This window comes from Neolamprologus multifasciatus, chromosome 14 (genome assembly GCF_963576455.1).
Source record: "Neolamprologus multifasciatus chromosome 14, fNeoMul1.2, whole genome shotgun sequence".
Lineage (NCBI taxonomy): Eukaryota > Metazoa > Chordata > Actinopteri > Cichliformes > Cichlidae > Neolamprologus > Neolamprologus multifasciatus.
The window spans coordinates 18,410,701-18,422,605 of record NC_140452.1 but is presented as its reverse complement, the minus strand read 5'-3'; the positions used below and the strand labels follow the sequence as shown (position 1 = coordinate 18,422,605).

Genomic DNA, 11,905 nt, shown 5'->3' with positions numbered 1-11,905 from the left:
AGTTCCTCAAAAGTGATCCGAGACAACAAACACTAACCGGAAACACATGCTCAATGTTTTTATTTCTTCTTTTTTCTTTTTGCACATTGTTGTTGTAGAAGTGCAAGAATTAATGACCAAATGAAGACTGTATACCTCTTAAGTGAAGCAGAGAAATTGAGAATATAAATTACACTTGAACTCTACATTGTTTTCATTGCAATGAACAGATTCAGACTTCTCTGCCCACATCTGCTGTGCCTCAGGCAGACCGACCATTATTAATCATGAGCCTACATCTGTCTGGAAGCTCTGACACGACAATCAAAACCACAATGTGAACAACCATACATGCACACACGTCTGCTGAGACGCTGCTGCAACGTTGTCTTTCATTATATATACAACGGATATCAAGCTTATAATTTAAGCACGTTGATAGCAAAACTTAACGTTAGGCTAAATTTGACTTTTTCGAAAACAAAGCTCAATTATAGAAATACAAAAGGAAAGCTCAAAAGTAAAACAATTTTCTATTTTTAACTTTGAAACTGAAACACAAACTGTCTGCATTACTTCGCAAAAGGAGGACCGTGTGCTTGCAAGCGGTGAAGTTGGAGTTTCCTGGATTCTTACTCAGAGTGTGAACGAGTATGTATCGTCATCCCTGTCACTCTTAACCATAACTCAGGGCAAGTACAATCACATGCACCCTAGGTTAGTCAAAGCTTTAGGGCAAATGTTACCACAAACTACCAAGAAGCAGATGGTGAGTAGACGGTGAATAGCACGAGCGTGACAAAATGCATTTTCAGCTTCCTGTAAACTAATTTATCATGAAACAGTCTGTTTAAGAATGAAAAAAAAAAAGGCCAATATACATATGACAGCACATGAATGCCTTTATAACACGATTCACACATCCTCTGTGAAAGGCAGGGCCGGACCAGTCTGCCAGGGTTGTCAGGTTGTCAGCACACTCCTCTTAAACAGAGGCAGATACCGAGCTGTGAAGAAAAATGCATAACACAAACACACAAGCAGTGACAGTGTGCTTTGTGTGGCAAAGGCTGCCATTAGGGACACACCTTTCATTAGCAAAGCACAACCGTTAAGGAGACTTCAACAGGGCAGACAAACACATACCACAACTTACAAAAACATCAACCGTCGCCATGCCACCAAACGCTTGCTATGTCCATAATAATTACAGAAGGAGGGAAAGGAATTCACTTTATTAGATGCACACAAAGTCAGGAAACCCTGAGGCTAAAATGACCTTACTCCTGTAAACTTTGCCTTCCACCAAACAGCACCTACTGAGCACCTACCACCTACCAACACTGAGGTGCCAAAATCTCCAGTTCCTTAAATTGGCACTTGAGGATCAAAAAGTGAGTCCAATCTCAGACTACAATGCAGAATGCCTGGACTTTCGCAGACATAAGCATTTTTGCAGCCTGACATACTTCACCCTCTTGGCTGAATGTTTTCACTTCCTGCACCAAAAAAGGAACAAAGCAAAGACCACAACGCTAAAATTGAGCCTTAAAAAGCACTCACCAATGGATGAAGTCAGGTGGCTCCATCCATCTTATTTACAGATTACTTCAGACTTGTCTATCATCACTGCAGATAGTGCACAAAAACATCCACTACAGGCCAGTAATGATGATAACAATAACTAAACCTTCTTTAACGTTCCCCTTTTTGTCTGTAAACTGCTGTAACCTCTTTTCATTTCACTGTGGAGCTGTGGTCATGTTTCAGCAAACTGCATAAAAGCAATCAGTGTGTCACCTCTTCTTCAGATGTGACTGTGTAGTAAAACTAAAAGGAAAAACAACATAATATCAGTAGCTTGCACAGAGGGAAGGTCAAATATAGACTCACAGTGAGCGGCAGTGAGCAGACCACAAAGATGACAGTGATGAGCGCCAGCAGCACCAGGTGATCCATCTCCTCTTCTCCCTGCCCAAACCAGGCCAGGCTCAGCCTCCTCTTTCTGCCCGTTGACCCGACCGAGCCACGGCGCAGTCTATGGCTCTTGTGCATCTTGCAAAGGGTGATAATCACTGAACCGTTGCACACGAACACTGCAAAGATCAGCAGTGCCGTGAGGGAGGAGTAGGACAGAGAGAAAGCCAAAACCAAGTTGGCCTGTTCATCCTCAGTCGCATCCATGTCAATGAAGCACCATGTCCCAGGGCAGTACTGCCTGAATTTACCATAACCAACGAAGGGCAGTAGGCAGAAGGCCACAGAAAATAGGTAGATGAAGAGAAGGGTAAATTTAGCAAAGTTGCGGCGGATGTGTACAGAGTAGAAGTAAGGGTGGCTGATGGCCAGGCAGCGTTCCACAGCCATGGCGCACAGGATGAGCGTGGGTGCAAGGCCGAAGAAACTCATGGCAAAGCCGAAGAGGTTACACAGTCCTTTACCGCCCAGGTCTGTAAGGGACATATTGCGGGCATAACAGATGAATACAGGTGGGCTTAGAAGGGAGGTGCCCAGAAGATCTGTGAGAGCCAGGCCGGTTACCAAGATGCAGAACACAGAGGATCTGGAGCGATGCTCCTTCTGATGCACTCCCAGGATAAACAGAGCCAGGAGGTTTCCGACAACACCAAGCAGAAACATGATGATACTTGCGGCCGGTTTGCCATCACGGCCCACAATGCAGGTATGGTTACATGGTTCATTTGAAACAATGCTATTGTTCATCTTGTTGAGAAGAAAATAATAACCCCCTCAGTGTGGAATTAATAAGGAATTCCCAGACATCAATAGAAAATCTTGTCCTCTTGACAGCAACATTTGGCAAGACGCAAGACAGAGGAGACGTGTGGTGAGACTCATAATCCTGTTTTGACTTAAAATATCAGAAGCCTCTTTTTCCTCCTCTGGTTGTTTCTTGTAGACAGTTTTCAAATCTTTCTGTGGAACAAAAACAAACAAAGAAAACAACGAATACATATCTTTAGTTCTCATAAACATAAAACTATAATCTATGGAAAACCCTAACCACGTTTTCCTTCACAAAATACAAAACTGCCACACTTTTCTGATTCTTCTTACGTCATCACATTGAAACTCTTAAAATATATCAAATTTTACTAAGAAATACTGACTCACCTTTTACTGGATCTGACAGAAAGCCCCCAACACATAAAAAGTACTTGAAAGTTATTTCTTCCCCTTTCGGTAAATCATTACAGGTAGCACGAGTCTGTTCTGGTGTGCTGGGTTTAAATGTACCGCTGCTGGAAGTGTCGGAAAAACAGAATGAATTCACGGACGGAGAGGAGGACTGCTGGCGCGGCGCTACTCCTTCAAACTTTATCTCTCTGTTGTCGTTGTGCCTCCTAACCGGTTTCGGATCGATGCAGTCTAGGCTATAGTCCCTCCCACTGCACTTGTGACTCAGATGACATCTAGAGCAACAGGACACTTTAAAGCCGATGCAAAACCGTATTTAAATCCAATAGAATTTCGGTGCTTTCTAGTGACTATTAATCCTTCCCGTTCTAAGATGGTGTAGATTTCAAGATAGTGTGCATTTGCACCGAAATATTTAGTGATTGACATATCATAAATCACTAATAAAGATGGGGGTATAACATAACTTATCCATTGTGAACCATTTAAATAATACCTGGAGTCTAGGCTGCAGTAAGCTAAAGTAAACTTAACTGTGGTTGGTCTATATATAAGAAATAGGAACAAGATACTGACAGCATATGTATTTGTGGACCACGCCCCCACCACACACACACACTTAGATCGACACACAGACTTCGTCTTGATGTGAGCTAAGAACAAAATGTTTAATCAGTCTTTTGTGTAAGTATTTGGTTTGGCAGAGTCTGACATTCATTCACACTGGCTGAGCATTTTGTGATGGGTGCAGCCTCACCTCTTCCAAACTGGTTTATGCTTGATTTGTGAAAGCTGTAGTTTCTGTTTTATTTGTACAGTCTGTAAAATACTGATTAGGAGAGGGCGGTGGGTCAATACAGAGGTTAATCCTTCAAGTGTGTTTGCTCTGGAAACAGTGCTTCACTTTGATTTGTCCATGTCATGTTGGCCACGTATTACTACATGTATTGTTTCTTACATGACGCCTAGACACACTGAAACATATAAAAGGGTTTACACAGTCATATGTTATCATTATATATTCCTTAACTGGCCATTCTCTTGACTGATGTATGTGCAGGCTGCGCTTGGATTCCACTGAGGAGAAATGATCGGAGAGCAATACATTTAACACTAGACGCTGTTATTTCATTTTGCCACGCTGTTTTCATCAGCAAATCAAAGGAAAATAGCTGGGATGAGATGTTTGCTGAAGAACATAAAAGTCCTCATCCCTCATGTGCTATTACTTTAGTCCTTAATGGTTTGTTTCAGTGACACCTACAAAGGATACTAACAGCAGAGTCATCACAAACAATAGCCATGCATACAAATTGCAACATAGTAATTACATTTCACTGCTCACTTTCCTCTCAGAGTAATCCTATTCACGCTTGCTTCCCGTTGCTGTTTCTGTAGCTGACCAGTCATATTCATAACAGCAAATTGCCGAGCTTCAATTATGGATAGAGTAATGCAGATCAGATTTCTCCTTGTGTTATACTTTGTCAAGTTTTGCAGAGTTACACAGCTAATACAGACATGCAGTTTCAGTCTTCTCGGTTTCACTTCATCTCTCCAGTATTCAAGCACTCCCTCCCTCCCTCCCTCACAAAGTTTACTGTTAACTACCAACTTGAGATCTGGATAGCACTTGAGTTGTTTACAGTTGCTTTGCCCATAAAGCAAACCAGGCTAGCAACTTTAAATAAACAACACACAAAGAAGCTAAAAACAAATGCAGACATACTTGCAAACATTCCTCAAACCATCAGATGAGTTTGAGAACATAGCAACTGAGGCGCCAAGATCATAACACTTGGTAAATTTAAACAACTGCTCATTTAGATACATAAGCAGTTTATAATAGCTTTAGCAAAGCTTTGGTTTACAATCAAAGCTGTAGGTGTTTGCTTGTATGATCTTAATTAATGACTAGATGGATCTGGCAACTACAGTTCAGATAAAATATGTACTCAAAATAAGAAATAATGGATAGCAAAATACTGGAAAAATGAAGAATGCTGTATGACGGACAGATTAGTGAGAGCACTGTAGGTGGATGATTGGTAGATGAATAGATAAGTAGAGTAGGGGATGATATTTTGGATAATAAATGAGTGAGTGGGTGAATGGATAGATAACTGGTAGACAGAATGGATACTAGAAGGCTGATAATGATTATGAGTGGGAGAATAGCTGGATCAAATGATTAGATGTGTAATGACAGGAAAAATTATGGACAGCTGGATGGACAAACAGACTATTAACACTGATTGACAGGAGACCTTGGGATCAAACCACCAAGACCTCGGAGTCTGTTTGATTTGAAGTTGCAATCCAGAATTTTTGAATTCCCAGTCGTAATTTTCAACTGGAACATGCCCTCAAGTCAGATTTGCAACTTGGAAAGTCGAAGCGGCCCCACTAACCTTGACTTAACAGTCTAAAGTTCTGGCAGTGCATGTAAATATTAGTAGAACTATAACAACTACTGTTGTGTATTTTTGACTAGTTAAATAAGCCATATGTAGTGCACTTAGCAGACACTATCCATTATGGTGACACAGCAGTGTTTTTAAATGTAAGAAAACCCCTAAAAAATTGTGCTGTACTGCCACTGATGAGTGAATGGCTCAACTTTTCCAAGAAGAAAAGCAAATCCTGTTTCTACTTGCTTTTCCAACTAACCTTTGACTGTCATCTGACGCAAGTATTGGTGCATCACCAGCAAGTGGTGGACCCGAAGAAAGACGAGTGCTATGTAACTCTTTTCAAGTGAACACACTCACAAAACTCTGGAAACTGATAAATTAAGCCAATCTGGCTGCTTGAGGTTAGTGCCAAAAACGGAGTAATTCCACACAGAGTTTTACGTTAAAATGCCCCAAATTGTTTTGAATCTATGGTTAGCTTAACCCCTCATAGCAAGAGTGAGGAGTGCTAACATTTTATATAATTTATCCACCTGGCTGCTGGAGCTAGAGGTGTTGCATTGACTAATAGGTGTCCTGACACAGGTAGTTGGAACTAGTACCTCCAGTTCTGCATCTTTCTGCTGTTTTTGTGCTGTTAGAGGTTATAGGGACCTTAAACATGACATGTAGACCCACACATCAGACAAAGTTTCACTGAGCGACACTAGCTGTCAAACAACATAGCTCCAGGGATCACTCAAGCACGCAAACCCACTGTCACATTCATTAATTTTCTCTCAAGAGCAGCGAGAGTCATTCCAGAGAGGCACAGAGTAGAGGCACTGCTCCTCATCAAAAGTGGCAAATAGGGGTAGTTTGTTCGTCTGATTAAAATGTCCAAACCACCTACAGCTGGGGTCAGAGGTTTGCATACACGCATCCTGATTGCTTTGAACTGTTCTATTTCAGGGTGAAATAAGTCTACAATATCTTTAATATTTAAAACATCTTTAATGACTTTTAAAATCAAGAATTGGATGCACAACTTTTAATCTATGTTGGATTGTCTGAAATCCACATAATCATTCCTACTTCCATTTAGTTAAATGTCCCTTAGGAAAGTGTACCTCGACCAGACACTTTTGGTAACCATCAACAAGCTTCTGGCATGACTCTGGCTGGATATTTGATCACTCCTCATGGGAGAATTGGTAGAGTTCATTTCAACTGTTTTTTTCCTGGAATGGTCCCTGACTGTGCGCATAGTCCAAATTAAAAATGGAAGTAAAAAAAGATGGACTATGAAACAGATGTGCGAACCCCACGATTGCATTTTTCTTGACTTGGCTGGTTGGCAAGTTTAAAAATACAAGAAACACTCCTATTTAGAAATGGTGTGCCATTAAGTGAAGTATCAAAATATATTGCTTACATTGGTCTGTGAATTGATTTTTAAAAAAAGGCTGCTATGAAAACAAAGTCTAGCTAAATGTTGCTTGAACAGTATTTTTCCTTTTCTTTTCTAGTGAGAATAATAGCCTATGAGCCAGCTGTTTTTAAGTACAGTAGAGGCAGTGAGTGGACATGAATATAAACCGTCTTACCTGATGAGCATCTTTTTACTTTCAGTTGAATGTCAAAGCAGTTTTCCTGTAAAACAAATGGCACATCTCACATCAGCTTGTGCTTTGTTTTCTGCTCAGAAAATGTCATTTTAGATTTAGGACAAAGGAATTTACTGATGTAAAAATTCATTTTCAGGAAGAGAGCATAAAAAAAAACAAACCTCATGTTTCCCTTCAGAGTGGCTGAATAATGACATTACTTTGTCTTCACCAGAATTATGAAACATGTGAAGTTCAAAGATGTTTGAACTTGGTTGTTTTCATCTTTCTTTGTCTTCCTAATTGGAAGCAGATGTTAGCGGTAAAAGATCTGAGTTTAAAGTAGAGTTCAAATCAGATCTCAAGAGATCTTGGAAAAGCTCCCAAAGCTGAATTCGATTATGAAAAAGGTCATATTTAGCATATGGATGAATGCTGTGCACTTGTGTCTGTTGACATGTTTCAAAGGGCCAAGTAAGAGAAGATAAAAAAATGCAATAGATTGGGGAAAAAAACAAAAGATTTCTGTGCCTACACAGATTTTCCATATTTGTACGGCACTTCCTTCCTGCTGGTTCTTGTTTTATTTTAACTGAGTGATTCAGGTACTGAAGTCATGGAAATAATAATCACTAAATTATTAAATAAGTCACCACGTGTTTTCAGCTTCCCATGTCACGGTGGGCTTTGTTTCTTTCTCCTTTCAAATTCACCCTTCATTTGTGTTTTTACATTCGAAAGACCGGTGACGCAAAACACACTCTAATTATGAGCCAGATGCTGACGCAGACCATAAAGATGTAAGCTCAAGATTGTGGAGAAGATACTGCTGATCTAATACAGATACAAACCCATGTGCAAAATCCCAAAATACTTTGAAAGAATTTGAGCTCACAATTCATGCCAATTCCGTTCACGTTTGTATTTTTCATACTCACTTACTTTACACAAAGATGTATTGCATATTTCTGTTCTATAAACTGACCACTCTGTTTGAGCACATCATTCATCTTTAGTCCTCAGCAAAGCTGCTTTTAGTGAACCATCAATTGTGAATTCCAACAGCCAACTTATATGAACGCTACTAATACTGCCAAGATGAGAGAGAAAAGCTAGAATTATGTCTGAAGCTTGTTTTCGGCATCTGGTCAAGGTAAACTAAATATTAGGGGGGTTATGTATACTGTTGACTCTGTGTGGTGTAGAGGAAATCCAACTTGTGCACCCAATTCTTTGTTTTAGAAAATATATATCATTAAATACGTATGCTGTAAAGTCATTCCAACCTGGAAAACGAATGGTTCAGCCCAAAATTAATGTGACATTCATGCCAGTGACGAATGTATGAAAACATCTGACCACAAATGCAAAAGAGGAAACAAGAAGTAAAAACTTAGAACTTTCTTTTTTGTATTCTTTCCATTTTTAAATTCAATCACTTTTTATTGAACTATTTTAAGAAAATCACAGTCAACAACATTTTCCTGCCATTTAGCTACACCCAGAATTATATTGTTAGCAGTTGTGTACACAGAAACGGAAAAGGCTTCCCTGACGATAGACATGCAGCTACAATTCAAAAATAATAAGACAGGCCTGCACTGGCTTACTTTGGTTAATGCAATTCAAATCATAATAGCATATGAAGACGTCTTCACTGCTGATGGAAGCTGTTTATTGGTTGTTTTTTCTTTTTTCAAGAAGTCCCTACTGCTTTGTCTTATCTATTTGCAGGACTTGGCTTTACTTCCTGTCCATCAAATTAAAAGCTTTTCAAATAACACAGAGTTTGAAGATTTTTCTTCTCCACCACAACTAATTCCACATGTATGGATAAATGATTTCCTTTGGGCAGAGACTCCACAAAACTCTTTTTATTTTATGCTTTGCAAAACAGACCTTCTCCTTAATCAAGTAGATCCAGCCCGAAAGACTTTATAGTGTCAGGTTTTGCATCCTGAGTGTGGAGACTTACAGGACTTGCATTAAAAATGATGTCATGGTTTCTTTTTTTTAAGCATAGTGAGACCATTGTGGTTGTAAGTTCGGAGAAAGAAGGAAATTAAATACCAGAGATCATACTTAGAAAAATCTAGGCTATTTGGCTGAAGTCTTTAGCAGCATTAGATGGAAACCGCTCCAGGAACCACAAAGCAAGAGAAAGCACTCAACCTGAAGTGAAATGTCACACAGCCCTTCTCTTGAAGATGGGAAAGGGATACTGAAACTTTAGTTTCCATATCTAGTACTTTAACCGTGAGAAGTTTTCATTTCTTGTTTATTCTCTTTATCTTAACAGTATCATAATCTGAAATTTATGCAAAGTCTTTATTAAATGTTAAGACAAAGCTAACTATTATTTTGACAGGCTATTTCAAAATAAACATTCAGAAGTTTTAGGGGACAAACACAACATGCATTGGAACTTTGAGCAGAAGGTCCAAGTTGGTTTAGTTTTTATACTAAATAATGCTGGCCTGGGAGTTTGAGAGTTCTCTGCAGTATCTCAGCTGTTCCTAATCCTGCACTCTTCTGGACAGAGAGCTCTGATGTTGTGCCTGGAATTTGCTGGAGCCACTCTTCAAGTTTTAGGGTTCCAGCTCCTAAGTGCTCCAATTAACACTTGGACCACTTTGGACCTTCTTTTTTTTTCAGTTCTAGTTGTTCTTTCACCCACTGATAATTCTCGTGGACCTTCTTCCTGATGTTGTTATCTGTTGGGATTGTGGTCTTCTGGTCCTTGTCAGTCACCACGATCTTGGTTGGTCCCACGGGACCTGAGCCCTGTTGTCCTCAATGAGCTTTGGCGGTGCCTCAGGACTTCTAATCCATTTGTGGCACAGATGTTCTTGTACATTCCCCCAGGCACTTTTTTGTACCTTTTAGTGTATCTGTCCCAACTTGCATCTCAAATTCTGCTACTGTGTGGTAGATAGCCTCCAGGTCACCTTTGCACAACTTGGGAACTGTTGGCTAGTCAGGTGTATATTGTCTCAGCAAGAGGATTATGCAACAGCTAGATATTTTCACTTCTTTCTTCTATTTTGAGACACTTTATATTTTAAGCCAAAGCACTGATAGTTGGTGGATAACATTAAGATACAAAAGTGAAGAATATATACAACGTGCAGGAGAAACTAAATGTGTTCAGCTTCATGCAAAGCGAGATAGTGTGCCAGGCTTTGCACAGTGTTGAATTATGTCAAAACAGTAGATATGAGGAGAAAGAAGGGGATTCTTGGGAGGTCTTGGAAAGGAAGGTGTTGTGTGAAAAAAATAAAATAAATTAGAACAACTGTCCAAACACAACCCTAAAATAGATACATTATTTAGGAGTCTGCTTTACACCGTGAAATTTATATAATGCCCACTACCCCACCTCCCTCAGACACAATGATAGTGGAAAGAAATATAATATGTTTCTAAAGCAAAGGGGTGGTTAGGTTACAGCGTACACAAGCATGGGTAGTGGGTGTGGTGCACCCAAGCAAACCCATGCACCTATAATTCACACTCACAACACGCACGCGCATGTTTCTTCATGTGCACAAACAGACCATTTCACCCTCCAACTAAAGATTTCTGTGACTAAGAATATGCTACCCTTTAATGTTCTTCAACAGAAAACATGTTTTCTCAAAAAATGATTTCATTCATTTCATCTGTTTCCAGTTAGGCTGTCTCATCTCCTTCCTGTCTTGCACAGCGCATCTTGAGTCCAGTTGGAACGTGATGAAACACTGCCACCGTGTGGATGTGTAAAATGTTTCATGTTGTTTTATTCTGGTGACAGTGTTTGATTATTTACAGTGTGTGTGCTCGACAGAAATATTCTTTACCTACAATGTAATATGTCAAAGGTATTAGGTATAGAATGACAGGGAGGGATATATATATATATATATATATATATATATATAGCTGCATTATGATAGATTATACAGCCTTGTGTTATTTGATTATTGGATCATAATCATTGAGGCATTGTCATTTGAGCAGCACATTAAATGGCTGGTGTGTGCTGGGGGCGTTGCTGTTTTTCAGTGTATTGTGTCGTTGATATTTATCAGATTTTGTAATCTGTTTTGCTGGTACAGTTGTAATCTGTAAGTGATTGCCTCTCTTTCTTTTCTCCACTTGATACGGCAGATCCAAAGTAAAACTTGTAATTCAATTATTTATAATGAATGTCTACAACCCTCACTGCAAAAGAGGCAGTGCATTGTTGATTCTCAGTGTAAACCAGCTAGCCTTTCAAGCCTGTTATACAACCGCAGAGGGATTACCACACCTGCCTGTCTGTAGTGCTACGGTTCTTATTGTACTGCTGAGTGTGCTCCTGTTTCCTAATTCATTTATATTATCTACTTACACTTGCACGATTAGCATGTGGACACACATCCAATCACATTCACCTGGCCCAGATAAAACGCTGTTCTATTGGCGCTTGATCTTGCCTCTCAACAAGAAAGGCTTTTTGCATTTAGACTGTGTGAGGGGTCGTGACCCTTGCTGACCTGGATTAGCACAGGCTCCTGCAGCAATCTCATGAGCTGCCAAATATAGCCTCTGCCCAGGATAGTTTCTAGAGTGAAGGCCTAGGCTGACCTGCCCTGACCCAGTCTGAGGCTATCTGGAAGAGACTCCTTTCTAACACAGAAGCACTGGACGGGGGAGTGTATTGCAACATTATGGGAATTTGTGAACAGTTACAAAAAAGAAGAAACAAAAGGATGTCTGTTTCAATAATTGCTAATTTTAGAATAA

At 39.8% G+C, this 11,905-nt stretch overlaps 1 protein-coding gene across 3 annotated transcripts in view; it reads right to left on the bottom strand.

The window, feature by feature from the left end:
- The window catches only part of ptgir (prostaglandin I2 receptor), a 32,542-nt gene extending 20,735 nt beyond the window's left edge, over positions 1-11,807 (bottom strand). The window contains exons 1-2 of one of the 3 annotated variants that reach the window (XM_085184613.1): positions 7,139-11,807; positions 1,873-2,916 (exon numbers count right to left, since the gene is read on the bottom strand). In XM_085184613.1, the coding sequence (XP_085040739.1) occupies positions 1,873-2,703 (831 nt within the window). In that variant the 5' untranslated portion in view covers positions 2,704-2,916; positions 7,139-11,807. Of the gene's footprint in view, positions 1-1,872; positions 2,917-3,114; positions 4,729-7,138 lie in introns of those variants that run through there. The other 2 variants (XM_085184614.1, XM_085184612.1) reach the window with 2 other exon arrangements.
- Positions 11,808-11,905: the final 98 nt, after the last annotated feature.